General features: G+C 42.5%; 1 protein-coding gene across 7 annotated transcripts in view; it reads left to right on the top strand.

The window, feature by feature from the left end:
* The first annotated feature begins 203 nt into the window (after window positions 1-203).
* Window positions 204-11,714, top strand: part of CHD1L (chromodomain helicase DNA binding protein 1 like) — a 54,011-nt gene continuing 42,500 nt past the window's right edge. For 2 of the 7 annotated variants that reach the window (XM_063625908.1, XM_063625907.1), the window contains exons 1-2: window positions 265-423; window positions 10,563-10,675. In XM_063625908.1, the coding sequence (XP_063481978.1) occupies window positions 291-423; window positions 10,563-10,675 (246 nt within the window). In that variant the 5' untranslated portion in view covers window positions 265-290. Of the gene's footprint in view, window positions 424-10,562; window positions 10,676-11,714 lie in introns of those variants that run through there. The other 5 variants (XM_063625906.1, XM_063625910.1, XM_063625912.1 and 2 more) reach the window with 5 other exon arrangements.

Here is an 11,714-nt window from a genome sequence, read left to right as displayed (position 1 = left end):
CTTGACGGGCAGTTCAGGCAATCAGACGTCCTGTGCGTGATCAGACGCCTAGCGCTTCAGAAGCACGATTAGTGAGAACTGGGCAGCCCTTCTACGCTCCGCACTGCAAGAACTGCCTGTCCCGAAGAGTGACTGCACCAGCTCCGCTCCGGATATCGTGGCAGGACGCGCCCTCTGGCGGCGCCTCGCTCGTAGGTGGGCCCCAGCGCGCAGTCGCCCGCCCCCGCGCGTTGGGAAGTTGGGAGGGAGCTGTGCGCTTGGCCGCGCGGGGCGGGGCTTTTACCGGCCCGATGGAGCGCGCGGGCGCTACGAGCCGCGGGGGCCAAGCACCTGGCTTCTTATTGCGGCTTCATACTGAGGGCCGAGCAGAGGCGGCGCGGGCGCGGGTGCAGGAGCAGGACTTACGGCAGTGGGGGCTGACAGGTGAGCGGGCTCCGGGCGGACTTCGGCCAGGCGGGCCAACCTGTTGGGACTGCCTCTTGCGGGCCGGGGGTGCAGCGGGTGGGCCGCCTGGTGGGCAGTTTAGCCGCCGGCGCCAGGGCCTTCCTTCGCTCCTGCGGTGGTCGGAGAGAAACCGCGCCCGGGCTTGGTGGCCACGGCACCCGCCTGCGCGGCGCGAGGGGCCGGGGGACGCCAGATGAATGAGGTCGCGGGCCCGGGAGCCAGGCCTGGCCCCTGGCCTGTGGAGGGGAAACGTGGTGAGATCAGCGCCACCTGCAGGCCTCCGCTGAAGAGTTGGACGGCCTGGTGCACCAACGATGTAGGTTTCCAGTTGCTGTTCCGGTGGGTTTAGGTCCTGGCCTGGGGAGTTTATTGGTTGCTTCTATAAAACGATCAACTCATCTCCCAGCTTCAGCTTCTCCGTTTACTGGGCGTGCGCAGTTATTGGAGAATTCGCCACTGATTAATTCTCTCCCAATCGAGTTACGTGCGGTAGTGAGCGGACAAACTCAAGCAAAGCACTGTTTTATGAAGCTATTTTTGTGTCTTGAGTCATTCATATATACTGACTGAACCACGTACTATACACCAACTTAGCTTGTCCGCTCACCACCGCACGTAACTCTATTTACTGACACTAGCCCTTACGGAGAGTCTGCAAAGCGCGAACCTTGCATGCCTCCCAGCCCTGCCGCTGCATGGCTGACCGTACTTCCTGCAGCTCCGAAACCCCGCTCTCCTCCTGGGTCTGCGCTGACTCGCTGCTGAACCGCCCCAGCCTCGTTTTCCTTACTTACAAGTTGGGAACGTAGTGTGTGCTTTGACTGTATTGACAGAATCATGCATCAGTAATAATAATACAGTCGTTTATTCGTTACTTATTGAATGCTACTGGGAGCGTATTCTTAGGCATTGGCTACAGAGATGAGCAAAACAAATATGGACCCTTCCTACCTGGAGTTTTAGACTAGGAGAGTGCATTTAAAAGTATAAACAATAATTTACTTAAGTGCTCAATACCACGAAAGAGTGAGGTTTGTCATTCTAGGAATGAAAAGGTACAATTATGTGTTCAGCTTAGAAGAGAGAAAGATGAAGTTGAATGGAGAGGATGCAGATGTGAAAGAGAAAGACCTCTCTCCTTGCTGCCCTGAGTCTGTAAGAATGTGTGGCTGTAAGGAGTATGTATCCAGTTTTTTTTTTTTTTTCTTTGAGACGGAGTCTCGGTCTGTCGCCCAGGCCGGAGTGCAGTGGCCCGATCTTGGCTCACTGCAAGCTTCCCTCCCAGGTTCATGCCATTCTCCTGCCTCAGCCTCCTGAGTAGCTGGGACTACAGGCGCCCGATACCACGCCCGGCTAATTTTCTGTATTTTTAGTAGAGACGGGGTTTCACCTTGTTAGCCAGGATGGTCTCGATCTCCTGACCTCGTGATCCGCCCGCCTCGGCCTCCCAAAGTGCTGGGATTACAGGCGTGAGCCACCGCGCCTAGCCTGTATCCAGTTTTAAGTATGAGCTTGTAGACTGGTCTTTTTATGTTTGGCTTTATCTTAACTAAAGATTATGTTTGTGGGTTTGCCTATTTCCTTGCAAGTGTTGGTAATGGTTCTTTAAGAACTTGTGTGAGAGAGGGCTCAGAAAAGTGTGCCAGTTGATACTTAGCTGTGGGTAATATGCCAGGAGAAACGTACATATCGGCAGGTGTTTTAGTGAAAATGAGGAGACGAGAGGTTGCAAGTTCGAGTGGATGGAATGGAGTGAGTAAATTCAGAATTAAGTAGGCAAATGTGGCGACTTGGATAAATTGGTAGTGGAGAGAAGGAAAATAGAAAAGCAGAGTCAAAGGAATAGCTACTGAATATTATAACTTGTAATTTCTATTTCTGTTTACCAGAATGAACTAGTATTATGAGAAACTCTTCTTCATGAGTTGGTTAAAAAAATTCTTACTGCTTTTTTTTTTCTTTTGGTTACAGAAGTAGTACATATTTTCAGTAAAACATTCAGGGAAATAGCCTATGCATAAAGAAAATAAATATTAATCTCCATAATCGCCTTACTGTTAACATGTTCTCTATCCTGTATAATTTCGTTTACTTTCTGGTGGAGGGGGAAGGTGCAAAAATGGAGTTTCATGTACATGCTTTTGGGAAATCATAACTTTTTTTCCTTATCATTCAGTCTTCTTCAACATCATTTTTAATGGTTACAGTGTTTCAGTATATGGATGTACCATAGTTTAGACAGTGCCTCTTCTTGGTATTTAGGTTCTTTTTTTTGCTATTATAAGTAACATAAATATCCTTGTAACCAAATATTTATTATAGCTATGGACGTTTAATTCCTGAAAGGTACCATTTCTAGAATAAAGAGTATGCAAAATTTTTGCTTATTTCTCTATACTCTCAGTAACACTGGTATTTTCTAATTTGAGAAGTTAATATGCTATTGTATTGTTTAATGTTTATTTGGTTACCAATATTGATGGACATTTGGATATTCATCTTTGGATCATGAAGTTACCTTAGGACCTTTTTGTTTCTGGAATATGAAGACCTATTACTTCTTGCTGTTTTGCTTTGCGTTTTCACTACTTGTCATCTCCCTGACAGAAGGGCAAAAGAATCTACATCTGGAGGTTAAAAAACTAAAGACTACCTTTCCCAGACCCCACTGTAGTTTGGTTGTAAATGTGACTTGGCTTTAGCCAGGCACATGACTGTGGGAGATTTGGAAGGGGAAAGTGAGGGAAAGGACACAGAGGGGTTTGGATTTTCCGCTTCCCTCTTGGCTACTACCTCATGGGTCTCTGGGAGGGTACAGCATTCATTTTGTTATCATGGATTGTGGCTGCGTTGATAGTTTCCTGGGGCTGACAGTACCGTGGCCTCCTGGTTGGTTCCTGGCTTCCAGGTCATGGAGGTAGATACTTCCTTGGTGTGCCCGTACTGTGGTGCTTGATTTAGCAGTTGTACCCAGAAGATCAGCCTAGATGTTACTCCTCCAGCCCTTTCGACAATCTTGTGGTGATCTAATTCCCTGTATTACATCCCTTTCTGCCTAACCTACCAAGGGTAATTTCTGGTTTTTGCTGTTGACTCCTAAGTGTTAAGTATTGTTATCTTTATGGATATAATTCCATATTATTTTTGAAAATTCAACTTTTTTTTTTTTTTTTGAGATAGGGTTTCACTCTGTTGCCCAGACTGGAGTGCAGTGGCCCATTGCAGCCTCGACCTGCTGGGCTTAAGTGATCCTCCCACCTCAGCCTTCTGAGTAGCTGGGACTACAGGTGTGAGTCACCAGTTGTAAGAAATAATACAGAAAGATCCCATGTAACCTTTACCCAGTTTCCTCTAGTGGTCACATCTTGCAATGTGGTACATTATCACATTGTGTACACTTGCAACGGTGGTACACTATCACAACAGGATATTGACATTGGTACAGTCAAGATCCAGAACATTTTCCATCTCCGCAAGGATCCCTCAACTTGCACTTTGATAGCTACACTCACCTCCCTTCTACCTCACCAATTCCTTAACCCCTGGCAACTACTAATCTGTTCTCCATTTCTATAATTTTGTCATTTTGAAAATGATATGTGAGTAAAATCATACAATATGTAGCCTTTGGAGACTGGCTTTTTTTCACTCAGCGTAATTCTCTGGAGATGCATCCAGGTCGTTGCATGTATCAGTAGTTTCGTTTTATTGCTGAGTAGTACTCCAACAGCACAGTATACCACAGTTTGTTTCACCACTCACCCACTGAAGGATATCTGAGTTGTTTATAGTTTGTGGCTATTGCCAAAAAACAAAAGAAAGATATTGTAAACATTTGTATACAGATTTTATATGAAAATAAATCTTCATTTCTCTGTAATAAATGCCTAGGAGTGCTGTGAGTGGGTCATATGGTAGTTGCCTGTTTAGTTTTTAAAGAAATTGCCAAACTGTTTCCAGAGTAGGTGTACTATTTTACATTCCCACCAGCAATGTATGACTGAGTTTGGATTCTCTGCATCCTTGCCAGCATTTGATATTGCCACTTTTTTATATTGACTATTCTAATGTATGTGAAATGCTATCTCATTGTGGCTTAGATATGAATTTCCCTATTGGCTAATGAAATATGTAACCTCTTCGATAAAATGTCTTTTTCTGTCTTTTGCCCATTTTAAAATAGGATCCTTTGTTGTTGTTTTTTCACTGTTGAGTTTTGACATACTCTAGTCTTTATATACTCTAGATACTAGTATTTTCTCAGATATATGTCTTGTAAAAGTTTTAAATTTTGGCTAAAATTTGTCAGTTTATCAGTTTTTTCTCTTATGGATAGTTTTCTTGTTGTTTGGTGTCAAATATAAGAACTCATTGCCTACTCCCAGATCCTAAAGAGTTTTTTCCTAAAAGTTTTACAGCTTCTTATTTAAGTCCATGATCTACTTTGAGTTAATTTTTGTCGTACAAATTTTGATATGTTGTATTTTCATTTTTATTTAGTTCAGTGTATTTATTTCCCTGGAGACTTCCTCTTTTGATGGACTGTTTAGAGAGAAGTGTGTTGTCTAGTTTCCAAGTGTTGAGAGATTTGCCTCTAATGTTTCTGTCCATGAATTCTAATTTTATTACATTGTGGTCAGAGAACATACTCTGTACAATTTCAGTTCTTTTAAATGTGTTGGGGTTTTCTGGCCCTGCTTTAGTTTGGATATGGATTATCTGTCCCCACCAAATATCATGTTGAAATTTGATCCCCAGTGTTGGAGGTGGGGCCTAATGAAAGGTGTTGAGGTCATGGGGGCAAATCCTTCCTGAACAGATTAATGCTCTCCCTGAGCGGGGAGCAGAGAGAGTGACTGACTTCTTACTTACTAGCTTCCAGAAAGCTGGTTGTTAAAAAGAGCCTGGCATCCCCCACCCCTTTCTTCCTCTCTCACCATGTGATCTCTGTACATGCCACCCCCACTTCCCCTTCCGCCATTAGTGGAAACAGTCTGAAGCCCTCACCTGAAGCAGATGTTGGTGCCATGCTTCTTGTACAATCTGTAGAACCATGAGCCAAATAAACCTCTTTTTATTTATAAATGATCCAACCTTGAGTATTCCATAGCAACACTAAATGGACTAAGACAGGCCCTGAATATGTTGTATGGTCCATGGCACTTGAAAAGAATGTGTATTCTCCTGTCTTTGGGTATCAGTAGAGCTGCATTCCTTTCTGGAGGCTCTGGGGGAGAATATATTTCCCAGCATCCAGAGGCTGCCCACATCACTTGACTCCTGGCCCCTTTCCGCCAACTTCAAAGCCAGAAACATTGCATCTCTTTGATCCTTCTGTAGCCAGCTTCCTCTCTAACCACAGCTGTTAGTTTCTCCGAATGATGCATGTGATTAGATTGTATGTCCATTGCGTTATCCAGGCCCACCTGGATAATTCAGGGTACTCTTCCATCTCAAGCCCCTTAACATTAATTATATGTTCAGAATGCCTTTTGCCATATAAGGTAACATACGAACTGATGCCAGGATCAGGGCTTGGACATCTTTGTGAGGGCCACTATTTTGTCTACCACTTCTTCCTTTTACTTTTCACTTACTTAATTATTTTTGGGTTGAATTTCTTGTAGACAATTTATAATTGGGTTATGTTTAAAATCCACTCTGGAAGTCTTTTTTTTTTTTTTTTGAGATGGAGTTTTGCTCTTGTTGTCCAGGCTGGAGTGCAATGGCGCGATCTCAGCTCACCGCAACCTCTTGCCTCCCAGGTTCAACGATTCTCCCGCCTCAGCTTCCCGAGTAGCTGGGATTACAGGCAAGAGCCACCATACCCGGCTAATTCTGTATTTTTAGTAGAGATGGGGTTTCTCCACGTTGGTCAGGCTGGTCTTGAACTCCCTACCTCAGGAGATCCTCCCGCCTCAGCCTCCCAAAGTGCTGGGATTACAGGTGTGAGCCACTGTGCCCGGCCAAGTCTTTGTCTTTTAATTAGTGTACTTACACCACTTATATTTCAAGTAATTATCACTATGTTTGAGCTTAACTCTGCCATCTTATTTTTATTGTTTTTAGTTTATCTCTGTTTCTTTCTCTTGCCTTCCTGTGAATTATTTGAATATTTTTTAGAATTTTATTTTTGTTTATTTACAGTGTTTTTTAGTTTATCTCTTTGTATAGCTTTTTAGTGGTCGTTACAGGTATTGTATGTAAATGTACGTGTGTGTGTATAGAATCACAGACTACTGATATTGTCATTTTATCTATTTAAGTATGGAAACATTACTTCCCTTTATGTAAACATGACTTCCCTATATATCTATCTTCCCTTTATATTTATAGCTTTACTTTCTGTTTATAATTGTCTTAAATATTTCCTTAATATACCTTTAGAACCACATCAGACACTGTTACAATCTTTGCTTCAGCAGTCAAACGTAATTTTAAAACTCAAGAAAAGGAAAACCTATTGTATTTACACATATTTTTGAATGCTGCATTCTCACCTTGATGTTCCAAGGTTCCATCTTTTATCATTTCCTTTTTTTCCAAGGGCTCCCTTTAGCCATTCTTTAAGGGTAGGTTTGTTGATGATAAATTCTCTTTGTTTTCCTTCATCTGAGAATTTCCTCTTCATTCCTGAATACTATTTTTCTTGATTACAGGAGTCTGGATTGACAGTTCTTTTCTTTCGATATTTGAAACATATTGTGGCATTTCTTTCTGGCCTTTAAGATTTCTGACAAGAAATCTGCTTGCATTTGAATAGTTTTTCCTCTTTAAGTAAGGTGGTGTTTGGTTTTTTTTTTTTGGCTGCATGTAAGATATTTTCTTTGTCTTTTGTTTTCAGCATTTTAATAATTACATATCTTGGTGTGTGTTTTTTTTTTTTTTTTTTTTTTTGAGATAGAGTCTCTCTCTGTCGCCAGGCTGGAGTGCAGTGGTGCTATCTCGGCTCACTGCAACCTCTGCCTCCTGGGTTCAAGCGATTTTCCTGCCTCAGCCTTCTGAGTAGCTGGGACTACAGGCACCCGCCACCACACCCAGCTAATTTTTGTATTTTTAGTGGAGACAGAGTTTCACTGTGCTGGCCAGGATGGTCTCAATCTCTTGACCTCGTGATCTGCCTGCCTCGCCTCCCAAAGTGCTGGGATTACAGGCGTGAGTCACCACGCCTGGCAATGTTTTGTTATGTTTGCGGTTTACTCAGTTTCTTGAAACTGTAGCTCTTTAGCCAGATTTGGGAAGTTTTCAGCTATTATTTATTCAAGTACTTTTTCAGCCCTATCCTCCTTCACCTGTTTTTATTGGACAACATTGAACAGATGTTAGATCTTTTGTGGTAGTCCTGAAGGTCCCTGAGGTGCACTTGTTTTCAGTCTGCTTTCTCTCTCTTCTGATTGTAATCTCTCTATAACTTCTATTCTGTAGAGTTCACTAATTGTTTCCTCACTTCCTTCCATTCTGCTGTTGATCCCATCAACAGCATCAGTAGCCTTTTATTTTGGTTATCGTATTTTTCAGTTTTTAAAATTTCCCTTTGGTCTTTCTTTATATCTTTTATTTCTTTGCTGAGATTTCTGTTTCTTACCTGAGGTTTTCTGTTTTTTTTTTCAATTGTTCAAGTGCATTCATAACTACTTGTTGAAGCATTTTATCATTACTGCCTTAAGGTCTTTGTCAGATAATTCTACCGTCTGTGTCATCTGGGTGTTGGCACCTATTGATTATCTTTTTTAGTCCAGTTTGAAATCTTCCCAGTTCTTAATGAATGATTTTTATAACAATTGGAGCCAGGCATGTTTTTTAAATCATGTTTAAACCTCCTGTTTGACTGTGTTTGTCTGATGCTGCTCTGGCAGGGGAAGAGGGTCTGCTGCCTTGTTAGTGCCAGGTGGGGATAGAAGTCCAGGCTCCCCCTTCAGCCTCTGTCCACATATGGGGATTGGGAAGGGGCTCCTCCATCCTGCTGGGTGAGGGTGGGAGTTGTGGCTCCCTCCTGAGTCTCTACTGATCCTGCAGGGGAAGGCTAAGGGGTAGGGCCTCGTTACTGGTTGGTGGGGATAAAAATCCCAGCTCCTACTTGGCCTTCTTTTATACCATCCTGTCTGGGGTGCTGGGGCACTCGTTGTAGCTGTACGTAGAAGTCTATGCTTTCCACTTAGCCTTTGCTGGTGGGAACACAGGTTTATTCCTGTGGTGTTTACTAGAATAGAGCAGTTATTATCTAAAAGTTTCCTGTCTTGCTAGGCTGCCATTTTCTAGCAGGAGCAGGCTTGTGAGGGGTGGGGGTGGCATGGTTTGGCTGTGTCCCCAACCGCATCTCACCTTGAATTGTAATAATCTCCACGTGTCAAGGGTGGTGCCAGGTGGAGATAATTGAATCATGGGGTCAGTTCCCCCATATTATTCTCGTGGTAGTAAATAAATCTCACAAGATCTGATGGTTTTATAAATGGGAGTTCCCTGCACAAGCTCTCTTGCCCGCTGCCATCTAAGATGTGACCTTGCCCCTCATTTGCCTTCCACCATGATTGTGAGGCCTCTCCATCCATGTGGAATTGTGAGTCAATTAAACCTCTTTCCTTTATAAATTACCCAATCTCGGGTATTATTAGCAGCATGAGAAGAGACTAATATTGGGAGGTGTTGATTTGTTTTGGTTTTGGTTTACATCAGTTGGTGTTTCCAGTTTGCTGATTTCTTGACCTGTCATACTGGGATATATAAAGCAAAAATAAATTCCAGGGAACTTACTACCCTGCCTTCCTCAGGTCCCAAGGTCCCTAGCCAGTCTGCTTCTTCACTACACCTTTCAGAGTTTTATGCTTGCTTTCTGTAGCATGTCTAGGGTTTTTATTTGTACTTAGCAAGAGGAATAAGGGAAAGTAAGTATACTCCCATCAGAAATAGAAATCTCTGAATTTTCTGATTATAAAACAGGGATAATATACCTACTCCATAGAATCATTATAAGCATTAAATGAGATACTGTAATTTATTTATTTATTTTTATTATTATTTTTTTTGGAGACAGTCTCGCTCTGTTGCCAAGGCTGTAGTGCAGTGGCACGGTCTCGGCTCCACTACAACCTCTGCCTCCCGAGTTCAAGCAATTCCCCCTGCCTCAGCCTCCCAAGTAGCTAGGATTACAGGTGCCCACCACCACACTCAGCTAATTTTTGTATTATTTATTAGAGACAGGGTTTTACCATGTTGGCCAGGCTGGTCTTGATCTCCTGACGCCAGGTGATCTGCCTGCCTCAGCCTCCCAAAGTGCTGGGATTAACAGGCGTGAGCCTCTGCACCTGACCTGAGATACTGTAATTTATGTAAAGTGTTGACTACTACTCTGGTATTTGTAAGTGCCTAAGAAAAATTATTTTTTAAATTTTGTACGATTATTATGTATTTTGAAGATTTTTTTAAAGGTATAAGTTAAACCAGAAAGTTATGTTTTTGTTAATAGTTCTTATATAAAGTATGTTTAAGGTCTTTCACCTTCCCAAGATATGGCTATTCTTTGAAATTGGATTTTTTTCACCAAGGGAAAGAGAAAAGAGAGTAAGTTCCATATTAATTTCACACGTTTTCTGCCATCCCTGTACACAGTTAAACACCCTTTGTGAAACATCATTTCCATTCTTAAAAACAGCGCTTCTGTGTTGAAGCATTATTCAGTGTAGTCCTAAGTTTTTTCCTTTAGCATTGATGGCATATTTAAATGAGTGCAATTAAACAGGCAGACACATGTACAATCCATGTGTTGTTGCTCTTTGTTAAGTTGCATCAGTAATGCCTCATTTCCTAGAATGGACACTGTTGTGAGTCTCAGGCAGTATAGAGGCCACATCCCAAGTTGACTTTCTCATCTATCAAGTGAATCAGGTAACAATGACAGGCTACTTTGGGGTTTTGAATATAAAGGTGAGTAAGTCTGCTCAAAAAGTAATTTGGAAGTCAGCAAATGTTTAGATATCCATAACTCCTCAGCAAAAGATATGGCCAGTGAGGTTTAGGGCTATGTGAATTTAGACTGTGTTCCTCATTCAAACTCTTAGAACATTGCCTCTGCATGTGCTGAAATGTCTGCTCTTTGGATTTGCTGTATTTTTTGTTTCTAGGGATTCACCTACGCTCTTATCAGCTGGAGGGAGTAAACTGGCTCGCCCACCGCTTCCATTGTCAGAATGGCTGTATCCTGGGAGATGAGATGGGCCTGGGGAAGACCTGCCAGGTGTGTTACTATGCCACGAGTACTGCTCACTGCCACTGCAATACCTCCTTATAACTCATTCTGGAGCTGAGAGCTCTGCAGCTGAAACAACGCTCAGTTTCACAAATGTCCCTGGGATCCAGGCTAACTGGCTCTTGCACCGGGAAAGGGCCTTCCCTGTAGTCTTCTCTGCCTCAGTCATTGCAGTTGCCCTACTGACTTTATTCAGGGCCAGCAAATGCTACTTTTCCTTTCCTCGGATGTTCATATAGCTCTGCTTTAAGCTCTCTAAAAAGATATCACCTCCAAATTTGTTTTGCTAAAATTTTGTTTAGACTTTTTGCATCTATGTTCTTGAAAGACATTGGTCTGTAATTTTCTTGTAGTGTCATTATCTAATTTTAGTATTGGGGTGAAGCTGGCCTTGTAGAATGAGTTGAGAAGTATGCCCTTCTCTTCCATTTTCTGGAAGAGTTTATGTAGAATAGCTGTTAATTTCTTCCTTAAATTCTTGCTAGAATTCACTAGTGACTCCACACTTGTTTTGTAGACACATCTGGTTTATAGTAATAAAAGATAAACTTTCTCTAAATTGCATCCGCAGGGAAAGCTAGACTGAATGGCTTTAATTCATTAAGTCACTTATTAAAGAATGGTTCCTGGCACAGTTTGGGCTGAGAAGCCATAGATAATTTAAAAAGAAAATTATTTCTGTTATAAAAACTAACTACCACCCTGTAATCAAGCACTCTAACCATAACCATGAGTTGCAGTGTGTGTTTTACATGATTGAACTTTTGTTTTGTTTTTGAGACAGAGTCTTGCTGTGTCACGCAGGCTGGAATGCAGTGGCATGATCTTGGCTCACTGCAACCTCTGCCTCCCAGGCTCAAGGAATCCTCAGTCTCCTGAGTAGCTGGGACTACAGGCGCATGCCACCATGCACAGCTTATTTTTAAATTTTTTGTAGAGATGAGGTCCCACTATGTTGCCTAGGCTGGCCTTGAACTTATGGGCTCAAGTGATCCTCCTGCCTTGGCCTCCCAAAGTGCTGGGATTA

The sequence above is a fragment of the Symphalangus syndactylus genome, chromosome 12 (genome assembly GCF_028878055.3).
Source record: "Symphalangus syndactylus isolate Jambi chromosome 12, NHGRI_mSymSyn1-v2.1_pri, whole genome shotgun sequence".
NCBI classification, from domain to species: domain Eukaryota; kingdom Metazoa; phylum Chordata; class Mammalia; order Primates; family Hylobatidae; genus Symphalangus; species Symphalangus syndactylus.
Note: the sequence above shows the minus strand (reverse complement) of the source record. Positions and strands in the feature narration are given on the sequence as shown.